This window comes from Eschrichtius robustus, chromosome 14, assembly GCF_028021215.1.
Source record: "Eschrichtius robustus isolate mEscRob2 chromosome 14, mEscRob2.pri, whole genome shotgun sequence".
NCBI lineage: Eukaryota > Metazoa > Chordata > Mammalia > Artiodactyla > Eschrichtiidae > Eschrichtius > Eschrichtius robustus.
Genome location: NC_090837.1, coordinates 27,669,437 through 27,683,742, shown reverse-complemented (window position 1 = coordinate 27,683,742; position 14,306 = coordinate 27,669,437). Strand labels below are relative to the sequence as shown.

Genomic DNA, 14,306 nt, shown 5'->3' with positions numbered 1-14,306 from the left:
GCCCTCCATGCGGCTCGAGTAGAGGAGTCCCACGCCTGGCGTGCTCTTAGAGATCTTGCTGGCCACTGCACTGGGACTCGGCCGGCCAGTGGGCATGGGGGCAAGGGCGGGAGCTGGGGGACCTGGGAAGAGGCTGTGGCAGTGATCCAGAGGTGGCCAGGGCATTGGTGGTGCAGTGAGTGTGTGTGTGGCGGGGGGGTATACGTAAACACACACACATGTTGGTGTTGAAGTATAATTTACATAGTGAAACACACAGACGTGAGTTTTGACAAACAGGTACACTCTGTAACCTGTTCCCACTCAAGATACAGAATGTTTGCACTTCCCCAGAAAATTAGAGTTACAGTAGTGAATGTAGTCACCAGGTCGAATGTGGAGTGTGAGATGGGGGGGAAGGGGAGCCCGTGGGATCAGTAAGACTGTGAAGGAGCAGATGGGGAGGAGGAGCCAGGTTCAGTGACATGGGGTGACCAAGCCCAGGCCCCGCGAGAGGCCTTCCCGAAGCGCCTATGTGCTGAGGGGCCTCAGCCTCCTCCTGAAGCACCAGGGCTCTGAGCTGGAGCTGCTATTGAGGAACAGGACGGCTGCTTTATTTTTGGCTGTGTCCATTGCCAATCTGATTGCTCTAGGGTACATTAATGGTGTGTGAGGATCTGGATAATGGAGCACTTTGTGACTTCATGCTTGTAATGTGGAAAATGTAAAGTAATTTTTCTTATAAAAGTAATGCCTGTTCAATTTAGGAAAAGTTAGAAAATACAAAAAGGAGAACACATTGTTAAAACTTTTTAATATGGTCTTTCAGACCATTTGGAAAAAATAACTGGGTAACAGTGCTTTTTAAAAACACACACATTTTATTTAGTGTGTATACCACATTATAAAGGTACCTGGGTTGTACAAGATCTTAGCCAAATGCCCGATATCATAGTAGATCCAGTGTTTTTATTGAGTAGCCTCCCTTCAGACAGCTGAAGTGTTACCATGCATTTTCCACTTAAATAATATTGTAGGGTTGTTATTTTTTTTCTTTTTTTTTTTTAAATTGACGTACATTAATTAGTTTCAGGTGTACAACATAATGATTCAATATTTGTTCGTATTGCAAAATGATCACCGTAATAAGTCAACATCTGTCACCTCACATAGTTAAAGAATTATTTTTTCTTGATGAGAACTTTTAAGATTTATTCTCTTAGCAACTTTCAAATATGCAATACAGTATTATTAACTATAGTGTTATTTTCTTAGTTGTGGTTGTTGTTAAACAAACTTTCTCCTCTGTGGGAAAGTTGTTCTTTTTTTTTTTTTTTTTTTTATTTATTTTATTTTTGACTGTGTTGGGTCTTCGTTGCTGCGCGCGGGCTCTCTCCAGTTGTGGCGATCAGGGACTACTCTTCATTGTGGTGCACGAGCTTCTCATTGCAGTGGCTTCTCTTTTTGCGGAGCACGGGCTCTAGGCGTGCGGGCTTCAGTAGTTGTGACTCGCGGGCTTAGTTGCTCCGTGGCATGTGGAATCTTCCCGGACCAGGGCTCGAACCTGTGTCCCCTGCATTGGCAGGCGGATTCTTAACCACTCCACCAGCAGGGAAGCTGGAAAGTTGTTCTTAACTGCTCTTAATTTTCTAATGGATCTAGATAAGGAGGGATGATTCTATTTATAGAAATTCATCTTGCAGATACCTTTTAAGGAATATCTCTGCTCTGTAAAATTAGAGGAGAAAAGAGTATGAAGAAACACCCAAGCTTTCTTGATTGTGTGTTGGCAAATGCTGCAGGAGACGTGACGAAGGTCTGTAAATGATATACCTGCACTTTCTTCAACTCTAGTTCATGCCCCACCCCCGCAAAAAAAAAACACCCAACCCAACAACGGTTGCTCCAGCTTCCTTCCTGTGCTCTGTTTTGAACATCTCAGGCACCTGACACCTGAGGTGTCCCTGCAGTGGCGCTGACTTAGGGAGACCAAGAAGTTGTGGTTGAAGCGGTGGAGGTCCCAGCTGCAGACGGCTCTGTGCAGCCAGGGCTCTGCTTCCCCTGCAGGGGTTCGCCGACATGAGTCCCCCCCTCAGTCAGGAGGAGCCTGCCTTCCCAGGATGCTGTCACAGGGATGCTAGTGACATGGAATGTGTGTTAGAATTGGGGCCCTCTGCCCAGCCTTTCACAACATCAAGTGTTTATGGAGTGCCTACTGCGTGCCGCTGCCCTGGGGAGACCCCGTGACTAAGCAGACAAAAGTGACTCAGCTCTCTGGCTTTACATTCTGGTGGGCAGAGTAGACAGACGTGCAGTAAAGGAAGCGACACCTACAGTAAGTGGGAAAGTAGGTCAGTGTTAGGGGGGTTGTTGTGCCAAGCTGGGTGGTCAGGGGAGGCCTCAGTGCAGGGAACAGAGGCAGGAGGGAAAGAGCCAGGGTGGGCGCTGGGTGGGAGTGGAGAGGAAGAGGGCGCTGGACCACCAGTGGGGGCAGGGGCTGGTCTGGAGATGAGGCCGGAGAAGTCGCGAGTTGTGTGGCTGTTGTGAGGCCTTGACCGAGATGGCAGGTTTGGGCGGGAAGACCAGGAGCTGCTTGTGGCGATGTGAGGGCTAGAGGCCTGGCAGGTGGGCAGCTGGACGGAGGGGTTTCCTGCCCCACAGAGAGCAGAGAGCTCAGGTGCAGGGTTCCCTCCAGAGAGATTGCTGGTTGTGGGACATGCACACTGTCACCTGCATGAGAAAAGCATCCACTTCATGATGGCAGCCACTGGTGTTTTGATATTTACCTTTATCAGACACAGACATATATGCAGTTTTTAGAAAACAGGCTTCATGTGTATGTATGCGCATTTATTCCTTATTGAGGTGGTTGTAGATTCCCACGCAGCTGAGATCCTCTGTACACTTTGCCCAGTTTCTCCCAGGGGTGACGTTTTGCAGAGCTGCAGTCTGATGTCACGATGATGTTGACAGACCCCACCTGCCTCACTCAGAGCCCACTCTTACTTGTAGCGTTCATCTGCGTGGGGTGGCTGCTGAGTCCTACACGGCTTTGCACCTGTGTGGGTTCATGTATCCACAGCAGTCAAGACCAAATGGTTCGAACACTTTTACAACCATACCCACCTCCCTCCCACGCCCCTCCAGCTTGTATACATATTTATGTGGTTTGCTTTGGTTTTGGTTAGCATTTTTTTAAGTTGTGACAAAGTAAACTGTAACATAAAATTTACCATCTTAACCATCTTTTAAGTGTATAATTCAGTAGTGTTCTGTATGTTCACATTGTCGTGCAGCCAATCTCCACACCTGTTCATCATGCAAAACTGAAACTCTGTCCCCATTAAGCAGTAACTCCCCAGTTCCCCCTCCCCCAGCCCCTGGCACCACCATCTACTTCCTGTCTCTATGAATTTGACTCCTCTAGGGACTTCATATAAGTGGAATCATACAGTATTTGTGCTTTTGTGACTGGCTTATGCAAATTAACATAATGTCTTCACAGTTCATCCATGTTGTAGCTTGTGTCAGAATTTCTTTCCTTTTTATTGCTGAATAATATTCCATTGTGTGGACACACCACATTTTACTTATCCATCATCCATCGATGGACATGAGGTTACTTCCACCTCTTAGCTGTTGTGAATAAAGCTGCTGTGGATGTGGGTGTACAAATATCTCTTCAAGACCCTGCTTTCAATTCCTTTGGGTATAAACCCAGAAGTGGAGTTGCTGGATCACAGGTAATTCTATTTTTAATTTTTTGAGGAACTGCCATACTGGTTTCCACAGCAGCTGCACCATTTTTCATTCCCACCAGCAGAGTACAGAGTTCCAGTTTCTCCACATCTCCACCAGCACTTGTTATTTTTACTTTACTTTTCTTTTTTTGTTTTTTTGTATTGAGTTTTAGGAGTTCTCTATGTATTCTGGACATTAACTCCTTATCTGAAATGTAATTTGCCAGTATTTTCTGTGGGTTGTCTTTTTATCCTGTTGATAGTATCCTTTGATGGGTGAAAGTTTTCAAGAAATCCAGTTTGTCTATTTTTTCTCTTAATGCCTGTGCCTTTGCTATCATACCTAAAAAAATCATTGCCAAATCCAATGTTATGAAGCTTTTTCCCTGTGTTTTGTTCTAAGAATTTTTATAGTGTTAGGTTCAACATTTGGGTCTTTGATCCATTTTGAGTTAATTTTTGTAGATGGTGTTAGGTAAGGGTCCAGTCTCATTCTGCTGCATGTGGATATTCAGTTTTCCTTGAACCACTTGTTGAAGAGACTGTCCTTTGCTGTATTGAATGGCCTTGGCAGCCTTTTTGAAAATCTGTATTCTGTTTCATTGGTCTGTGTGTCTTCATGCCAGTAACACACTGTTTTGATTACTATAACTTCGTAGTAAATTTTGAAATCAGCAAGTGTAAGACCTCCCACTTTGTTCTTTTTCAGAATTTGTTTGGCTGTTTGGAGTCCCTTGAGATTCCATATGAATTTTAGGATGGGTTTTTCTGTTTTTGCCCAAAAGAAAGAAGTCATTGCAGTTCTGACAGGGATTGCATTAAATCTGTACAGCTTTGGATGTTACTGACATCTTAACAATATTAAGTCTTCGATTCATGAAGATGGGCTGTTTTTCCATTTATTTGTGTTTCTGTTGGTTGTCTCGGCACTGTTTTCTAGTTTTCACGTACAAGTCTTTGACCTTGGTTAAGTTTACTTCTAAGTATTTTTTTCTTTTTGATTCTGTTTTAAATAGAATTGTTTTGTTTCTTTTTTGGATTTTCACTGTTAATGTGTAGAAATGCAGCTGATGTTTGTTGATTTTGTATCCTTCAGCTCTACTAAATTTGTTTATTCTGTGGAATCTTTAGGGTTTTCTACACATAAGATCATGTCTTTTGCACCCACCTTATATTTTAATATTGTTTTGTAACTTCTTTTTCACTTAATAAATGTTTCAAACATGTTCCCATGTTTCACGTTTAATTACAAATTTACCAAAATTTGTTAGAACCAGTATTATTGGGCCATATGGGCACAGCACACAGTGAATGGAGGCCTCGCCTTCCCCAAACTCCTCGCCAGCACGATGCACTAAGGGACTTCCAGTCAGCTCTGCCCCGTGAGCCGTCAAAGCGTAAAGGCCGGAGGCCCTCTGGCTGCGTAGCAGGCAGCTGGCCTGTCTGTGCCCTGCGTGCTTCTTCCCACTTCTCCCCGCCAGCACTCCGCTCCTCTGGGAAGCTCCCTGAAGCCAGGGAGGAGGATTCTATCTGAGTGCCTTGGCTAAAACCCAGCTTCTGTAAGTCACTCTCTTCTGCCCAATGATGAGCATCTGTGCTTCAGTCCTCAGATGAGCACACACAGACGGGAGAGTGTGGAAGCGGGGTGCTCTGTGTGTGCTGAGGAGGGGTCCCCGAAGGTGTCAAGGAGGGGCGACCTGGCAGCAGAGCTGAGGAGAATGGGCTGGTGGGTGTCGGGGGAGAGAGTGCGGGGTGGGGGGGGGGCGGGGAGAGAGTGCTGGGTGCTGGCAGCTCTAAGGGTCCAGGGAGTGTGTTAATTTAACTTTTGTCTCTGTCTCTCTACAAAGAAGAGCTGAATACTGGAGGGGGTCGGGAGCTCATCTTTGTCCTTGTGCTGGGCCACATGGAAAGTTCTCGAACTAGTCCAGCCACAGCATCCCTTCCCTCAGCTCCACCGCCAAGAGCCCTTTAGAAAAAGGAGGACATGTGAGCCACTGCTCTCCTTGGGGCTGGAAGGTCCAGTGCCTTAGCGGGTGAACAGCCAGCACCATGCCAGTGGCCTCCTGTAGGTCCACTTCTGTGTGTCCTCTGATACGGGTGCGTCACTGCAAAAGGAGACAGTTATGCCAGCCACGCCCCTCACCGGGGCGCACCCTGATGTCAGAAACAGATGTGAGACGTAGGGCTCAGAAGCATGTGACTCGGCATCTTAATCCGTCTCGCAATGTGCTGGTCAGGGTGACTGTGGCCTCCCCATTTTGTAGATTAGGAAACTGCAGAGGAAGATTAAGTAACTTACTTGAGGCTGTGGAGCTGGTGAGCAGCAGGGCTGAGGATCCAACCTGTGGGTGCTTATTGCCCAAGCCCAGGCCTGTTTCCACCCCCCATTTCTGCCATCCCACTGCCCTCCAGCTTAACAATTCCCTCTCCATCTGAACAGCTAATGCCCCCGCCCCAGGGTGGCAGTCCCCTAACCCAGGGTGGCAGTTGGGAAGGTCTGCACTTCTTGGTGGCACCCTGCCTATCTGTACGGCTCCCTCCCCACTCTGCCCGTGCTGCACTGCACAGTGGCAGGTCGGACCCATTCTTGATTCCATGCCACGTCCCCTCGGCTTGGGGGTCCCCTCCCCAACTCTTTCGGCTGACTCCTCAACCTTGGGGACTTGGGGCAGTTGTGATTTCTGCAGGAAGACCCCAGGATGAGTTAGGTGGCTCCCTACCCATGCAGACCTCTGTCACTGGGCTTATCTGTGAGGTTCATGTTGTCTACATTTTGGCGCTCCCTGGGCAGGGCCGGACTTCTGTATCTTTACTTTCTGTCTGCTTAGCCCAGTGTCAGCTCCTAGGATGGGCTGTGATTGGTACCTGTGCAGTGGAGCCCTTGGGCTCTGTGTGTTCTTGGGGAGTCAGGCTGGCCCGTGTCTTGTAGGCAAGTGACTTTGATGTGCTCCAGGAGGGAATACGGGCTTCAGGAGCTGACCAGCACCCCGGGGGCCGGTGGATGCTCCTCACTGGTGGCCACTTAAGACTGATGCTGGCTGAGCTGGAACTTCCTTGGTTAAGATGATAAATGGCCAGCTTGGGTTGGCTTAAGCAGAACAGTGAATGAACTGGCATCTTGGGTTATCTCGTGTATAACAAACCACCCCCAAACTTGCTGGCTTAAAACAACGGCTTCATTATCGTTTGTGATTCTGCTCTTGGCAGGGCTCGGTGGGGCCAGCTCATCCCAGCTCCTCACAGGCTCTGCTGGGGCAGCTTGAGCAGCCCGGGGCTGGAACAGCTCACCAGGGGCCCCGGGGCCCGGCCTTGAGGCCCACTTCTCACTCTGTGTGGCCAGCTGGGGCCTCGTCTCAGCACGGTGGTCTCAGCGGGGTTGGACTTCTTACACGGCAGCAGGCTCTCTCCAGAGGGCAGATGTTGAACGAAGCTTCCTTACAAGCCCGCCACACATTCTGTTAGTTAAAGACTGGTCCAGGGCCAGCCCAAATTCAGGGGGCGGGGTGCACACGGGCCCAAAGAGCCGAGGAGTCCAGGGCAATGCTCGGAGCAGCAGGCCCGGTCCTGCACGCTCACGCTCACACTCTCACTCTCGCCCGCCCTCCCTCTGGCTCGCCAGCCCTCATTTCTCCCCTCTAGGCTTTACAGGGATGGGTTCCCCCCAGGCAGGTAGTTTACGCCTTGGGCTTTGGGGCCAGATACCTGGCCTCTACCAGGCAGCTGTGTGGCCTTGGGCAACTTTCTAGACCTCTCTGCATGCCTCCGTTTCCCCCTCGTGGTGAAATGAGGGTGTTCCAGGGCCACGAGCAAGGGAAGGCCCCGGGCCATGCTGCCTGCTGGTTTGAGAAAAGCCCGGGAGGAGTGGGGGGCCGGGGAGCAGCAGGTCTGGCCCTGGAAAGGCAGCGTGCCCTCGGACGGACCCCCGCGTGGCCCTGGCCCTGGAGGAAGGCATGGCCGGGTCGCAGCCCCTGCCCCTGGAGACGCCTGCTCTTCTGAGTTTCACGAGGCCTTAGCGGTGCCAGCTGCTCCCTGTCCCCTGGCGTCCAGCAGGGCCCCGCCAGGTCTCGGCGCTGGGTGGCTGGGCCCATGGCCCCGCTCGTCCTTCCTCTTTCTCACAGCGCAGGTGGCAGGAAACCACCTTCACAACGGCTTCCCTCCAGCCACTCAGCCTGTGGGAAAGGGTGGCACGTTCCCAGCAGTGCATGTGGGACTCTGGTGTCAGTGGTGACAGCCACTTGGCCCAGGGGGGCGCAGGCATCCCCGCCTGCCTGAGGGTGGGCCCTTCAGGTCCTCTCCCCTCTGCTCTCTGCACCTGCCTTCCTGGGGCCCCCGGGGGATGGTTTCTGGGCTCTTTTCTTGAAGGTTAAGGGGGGACTGTTAGGGTCTGGCCTACAGAGGAAGATCTCTGGCAGGCCGGCTGCTCTGCGCTGGAGAGAGTGCGGCTGTGTCGGGGCTCATCCCATGTACCCGGGGAACAAGTGCTCACAGTGGCCTGGGACTGAGTTTCCTGTGTGTGGGGGATGGCTTTGAACACACTGCGTGTGCTCAAGACCGGTCAGCAGCTGCCAGGCTGAACTTGACCTGTCACTGTAGAGCTCTGGCTCAGGAACCGGGGCCTGTTGTAGAGGCTTTGCTGTTGGAGTGACTGCCCTGCTACTGGAGACGCAGTAGGGCGTTTGCATTTGGCGCCTCTGCTTGCTGATAGCCCTGCACCACTGCTTCCCGCAGGACCACATAATGACCAATAGAGGGAGGGGGCACTTCCCCGGTCATGTGGAAGCTCACTCTCGGCCTGACAGTGGAGGTGTGCCCTCCAGAAGAAGGTGGGGTGAGCTGGGTGCCGCCTGGGGCCACGCTGGCCTTTTGGTCCCAGCACTTGATCTTCCGTGCTCGCATGGGAGCCCTGGCAGGACTTTCAGCTCTCAAGCAGCCACCGCCGGCCCTGCCCAACCCGCACTTGCTGCTACGTGATTCCAGAGCTCGTGACCCTTGTGCCAGTGTCCATGCCACCACCTCTTGGGTGACAGAGAGAGCATCCTCAACTAAGAGACCCCTTAGCAACAGCCCTTTGTATCTACGACCACTGATGTCCAGTTCGTTGTCAAGTGTCTCATTTGTCCCTGAGCAGATATTTCTGAGCCACCCTTCCAAGGCCCAGGCCAGAAGCTGAAGGAGGCCAGGGAGCTGGACAAACACCCACCGGGCACAGGCACAGTCTGCTGTGGTGCCTTTGCCAGCCAGGTCTGCCCAGCTGGCCATCCAGCTTCATGGGCCCCTGGTCAGGGACTGGGCCCGTGTTGCACCACAGCCCTTCCCCCGCAGGGACTGACTGTCTGATTGACCACATCGTGGGGCCATCCCTGGAGGCTCAGCTGGAGGAGACATCGAGAAGGCGACTCTCCATGGACGTCAATGCAGCAAGAACATACGGGGTGGGGGGACTTTTGGGAGCAGGGTCATGACGAGGGAGGCGGTGCCTGTGCATTGCAGCCACTGGTCCTGCGCAGCTGTCAGATGGCCAGGCAGAAGAGCCAGGCTACCTGTGTCCCAGCTGCAGCCAAGTACAAATCCCTGGGATGGGGAGATGGCTGAGGTGCAGCCCCTGTGACTCAGGGCTCTTGTCCCCAGTAGCTCGTGATCTTTCCAAACATGCACACCTGGCAGGTGGCGAGCTTTCGTCCGGTGGACCTCAGTGTGAGTGCCGGGGTCTGCGGGCTCAGTCCCGCAGTGACAGGCCGCTTTGTCCCACTTTCAGACTTTAAGCTATTCGATGTCCCTTGGAGAGTCTTTAGCAGTTTATACTTTAACTAACTCACAGGTGATTTATTGGTAGCCTATTTTTTTTCCCTAGGAGCAGTGATTAGAGATGTTACATGAATAACCAATATTTTAAATGTTTGAGCTTGCTGCTGTTTTCCAATGAATAAAAGCCAAGAGAGATGTTATGTGTTTTTTTTCTTTGTTCCCAGGCAAGCCAATTTTTTCAGTTGATATTCACCCTGACGGGACCAAGTTCGCAACTGGAGGACAAGGTATGTTCACAGGTAGTGGAGGGAGCGCTCACAGCCCTGTGCCTCACCCCATGTCTCCTGATGCCCAGGAGCTGGGAGGAGGGAGAGAGCCTGCTGCTCGTCAGCATGGATGTAGCAGGTCACATCTAAGCCCTTTGTGGCTCTGGCATACTCTCTGTAACTACTTTGGCAGCAGATTCCTGCTGACTAGGCTCATATTACAATCAGTCTGCATCCCCACCTTACTGAGCACGGGGAGTGGCCGGTGGTCCTGTGGACAAAGCCCCAGCCCCAGAGGCAAGATCTCTGGTAGCATTTGCTCACCTTGAAAAAGGGAGGAGGTGGCTAAATTATGAAGTTAGTCATGTAGTCATGAAGCTTATTTTTCTGGGCTCAGAAGAATTCAACTGTGTCACTCAGGAGCTCTGGACTTAGCTGGGGGGCCGGAGTTTTGTCCTTGTCCACGAGAGGGGGTGCACCTTCCTGCCCAACTTGGCACAGTGAGGTCTGGGGAGCTGTTGAGGAAATATTTTTACCTACTGACCAAGAGGCCATTTCAAGTGTGCTTTATGGTAATTCTGACATGTCCATTTCTAGGCATTTACTAGTTTTTGCCTTCTGTAACAGAAAGTTAGTGAGAGGCTGCCCTTTTTTAGTTATCAGTAATGGTAATCATTACTAAAATGCATAGATGTATATTTTTAGCAGAGTACTACATCTGCTTATGACCACAGGAACCTCAAATGCCCTCTTTTAGTTGATCTCCCATCTGTAGGTGATGGCAAAGGGCAGGTAAGATGGTATCGATCCTTTTCCTGTGTTGAGGGCACGTTTCAGGCTTGGTTCTCAAAGTGTCCAGTCAGCTGTGGGAACAGCAGTGGACCCCAAGCAGCACCTAGAGGGGAGGAGAGGTTGCGGGGGTGCCTGTGCACAGCCTTTTTGCGTTCCATATGAGGGGTCTGGGTTCTGGGTGGGCACGAGGACCTCCTCGGGGCCCCTGCTGGACCTGTGTTAGAGACCAGGCCAGAGTTCAGTGCAGAGCCAGTCTGGCCTCAGCCTCCTACTGAGCCCACTGCTTCCAGTCCCCAGCGGCACTTGTTTTTGTTCACCTTCCCTGTGACACATAATAGTAACTCAGATCCCGCTGATCTATCAGCCCTGACTTCTGGCAGCTAGGTGAGGGCGGGTTACAGGCTCCTATTGACACTCCTGACACATTGAGTTGTTTCTGCTCCTTCGTTCCAGGACAGGATTCTGGGAAGGTTGTAATCTGGAATATGTCTCCAGTCCTCCAGGAGGATGACGAGAAGGATGAAAATGTCCCCAAGATGCTTTGCCAGATGGACAATCACTTAGGTATTACAGGGTGGCCCTTTGCAGGCTTTGCGTGTTGGCACAGTGCCCAAGGTTAGCACGTGTGTTTGTAATTAGAGAGATAAGGCCCGTGCGGCGGTAGCTCCCCTCGGCCTGCTGTCTGAAGGCACAGATGTTGGCTGCACACCTGGGTGAGTTATTCAGCAGAAGATTCGGCCTGCCCACAGAACCATCTTTGGACAGTCTGCAGGTACCTCTGGTGATTTCCTGCTCATGAGTCGTTACTGCCTGATTCCATGGGGCTTTGGGGCCAGCGACCTGGAAGCAGTAGGGTTCCGGGGAAGGGTGCACAAAAGACAGCTCACCAAATGTCTCAGATGGCCGCCGTGTCACTTGGGGCCCTTTGCCAGGCCCTTGTGGCCACTGGACAGTGTTGTAGTTTCCTTTCCTGCCATAGTGCCTTAGTTTCCTGCCCTTGAGCATCAGGGTGACCATATCTGGCTCTGGTTTCCAACCTAGCTGCCCCCCGAGATGCTCCACTATCAGTTATGCCCCCTCCCTGTGTGCTATGTGTTCCTGCTCTCCCGACACGCCCCTTGGCGGCGTCCACCCCAGAACACAAGGTGCCCGCAGGCCACGTGTGGACCACAACTTGGATAATGTCCCTTCTGCTGTGGGGCTCCAGAGGCTCTGACCCATCAGGGCCAACAGGGATTTCTCCTGGCCTTAGTTTATAAGTGCAGGACCAGTCTACCTGCAGTGTTGACAAGTTTGGAAAAAGAGCTGGTAGGTGGCTTGAAGTCAGAGTTTTATGCTCTATCAAGCTGCTCCCCTGAAAGTTCTGGAAAAGGCATCTTGGCCTTTTTAGTACATGCCCTCATTTTGAGAATTATCCCTACTCAGAAATACATCTCATTATTTGACAACCCTTTTGAAATAATGAGATTTATTTACTTACCAGTTGTCATGGAAAGAAGCCTTCTCCTATTGACTGTTTGATTAAGCACTAATGCTTCTCAGATGACGTAGCGTTTCCCCTCCAGGCTCTGCTCTGGTATTTGTTCTTACAGCACAAGTAGGTTGGTGCGTGAACTGAATTGTTCTTCTGGGGCTCTCACACAGTAGGTACCTTGAGTAGATCAGATAGATTAGATTTTGTAAACCCTCTGCATCTTGCCAAACTGCACAAAGCAAATGGGCGTGGCGACTGGATTTTCATCACCCTATTTTTTTTTCTTCCCAGCATGTGTGAACTGTGTGCGGTGGTCAAACAGTGGGATGTATTTAGCTTCTGGGGGAGATGACAAACTGATAATGGTGTGGAAGCGGGCTACGTAAGCATCATTTTCTTTTCTTCACATTTTATTTTTAGAAGCTTCTTTGCTGGTCTTTATCACAGTCGCTTTCCCCACCCTGGCACTGAGGTCTCCAGAGCTCTGACTCGATGAGTCCAGGAAGCACATGTAGGCGGGGGCAGCCGGGGCCTGACCAGGGTGGTGGGTGGCCACCCACCTGCCTGTGGACCTGCTCAGTGCTCCTCACAGGGCTGCAGGGTTTCACCTGAAAAAGAAGGGCTCGTCCCTTCCAGGGCTGACATTGATGGCTTCATTTGTTTTGTCCTTCAAGTGAAATTTCCTAACACACAAGTTGCTCTGATGGGATCTGGGGTGGGGGATCCAGAGCCTGCCCTCTTGCCATTCACCTCGTTCTCTGTCAGCCTTACCTGGGGCTCCCAGGAGCCCCGCCTTCCCCGAAAGCCCCTGCTCTGCACCCGCAATGAACTAACCATCTCCTGGAGTCTCCTAGGGTGGGTCCTGGGCCTTTGGGGCCAGCCAGGCTGGGGACCAGACCCCACCCTCCTGCTCAGCCAGAGTGTCCCCAAGGCTGTGGCTTGGCGAGCAGAGGCACAGTCTCCTTCGGCCCAGCCAGCTGCCTCTGCAAGCCCTTCCTGTAGGTTTGGAAGAATTCTACAGGAGCGAAGGGTGTTAACAGAGCCTCTGGGGGTCCGAGGTGTTGGCGCCATGTCTGCAGGGCTCCGTGACTGCTCAAGGGCCAGGAGCGAGCACCCCAGTTCCAGTGCTTTCCCTGCCCCGGTGTTAAGGCAGAGGCGTTCAAGTCCTTACAGGAGGGCTTGAAAAATAGTGTTGATTCTGCTGCTTTAGCCAACATAAATAACATACTTAGTATACAATTTGGAAAATTGAAGAGAAAAAATCATAATCCCACCATCTAAAGGAAGCCACAGTTAATATTTTTGTGTTTTTCATGTGTGTCCTTCTGGTCCATTTTCCAGCATAGGTGACGTGTGGTAGCATGTTGTATATGACATTCTGGGACCTGTTGCCTTCACTTAATTCTATCCCATGGACATTTTCCCAAGATTGGTGTAGGCCGTGTAGCGTTCCATCCAGTGAACAGATCATAATTTGCCCAATCAGCCCCCATTGTTCACCCGTTTGGCACTCGCCAGCCGCTGTCTGTCTGCTTTGTCTCTGCGATGCCCGAAAGTCCCCGGGTGCCCTTCTGACTCCTCTCTCACACAGGTACATCGGCCCCAGCACCGTGTTCGGCTCCAGTGGCAAGCTTGCCAACGTGGAGCAGTGGCGATGTGTCTCCATCCTGCGGAGTCACTCAGGCGGTGAGTGGGCTGCCCGTGGGGTGGGCGCCCCGGCGGTGGCCGAGAGCAGCAGCGGCACCTCCACGGCCCCTGTGGACTGTGGGTCCTTAGAGCAGCCCTGTGTCTGGGCCACCCCTCCCCTCCCCGCTGCCTGCCTCCAGCTGCGTCAGTGTCCCCACTCCTGCCCTCATGGGCTGTATGTTTATATCTTTAATGTAGAACTCCCCACGTTCCGCTGTTTATCCTGGGAACTGAGTCACTACCTCCATCAGTGGATCGCTAAGTCCGTAAGCGCACTTTCTTTATTCCACAGAAACCCGCACACGGGGGCCCACTGGAAAGCTTTTTACTTGACTTTGAGAGTGTTTGCAAAGTGTTTTAAATAGGCTTGGTATGGAAAGAAACTCATTTTTCAGATTTGGACTGAAGTTGACAGCACTTAGTCAGATGCCAGGGATACCAGAGTCAGTGCAATTCAGTCTTCCTCGGAGAACCTGCGGTCTAGCTGGGAATAGCTAGGAGGGTGTGCCAGGCAGAGGCCAGCAAAAGCCAGAAAGGCTTGGTGCCAGTGGTGAGCTGGCAGCATCTCACCCCGCTGGACGTGTACTGCACGGCAGCAAGTGGCGCGGGGTGGGGCTGGCTGAG

General features: G+C 51.6%; 1 protein-coding gene across 4 annotated transcripts in view; it reads left to right on the top strand.

The window, feature by feature from the left end:
* HIRA (histone cell cycle regulator) overlaps nucleotides 1-14,306 on the top strand; it is a 74,433-nt gene that overhangs the window by 6,339 nt on the left and 53,788 nt on the right. For 2 of the 4 annotated variants that reach the window (XM_068563373.1, XM_068563372.1), the window contains exons 2-5: nucleotides 9,689-9,751; nucleotides 10,976-11,086; nucleotides 12,288-12,378; nucleotides 13,588-13,682. In XM_068563373.1, coding sequence (XP_068419474.1) covers nucleotides 9,689-9,751; nucleotides 10,976-11,086; nucleotides 12,288-12,378; nucleotides 13,588-13,682 — 360 coding nt within the window. Of the gene's footprint in view, nucleotides 1-9,688; nucleotides 9,752-10,975; nucleotides 11,087-11,161; nucleotides 11,295-12,287; nucleotides 12,379-13,587; nucleotides 13,683-13,880; nucleotides 13,949-14,306 lie in introns of those variants that run through there. The other 2 variants (XM_068563374.1, XM_068563376.1) reach the window with 2 other exon arrangements.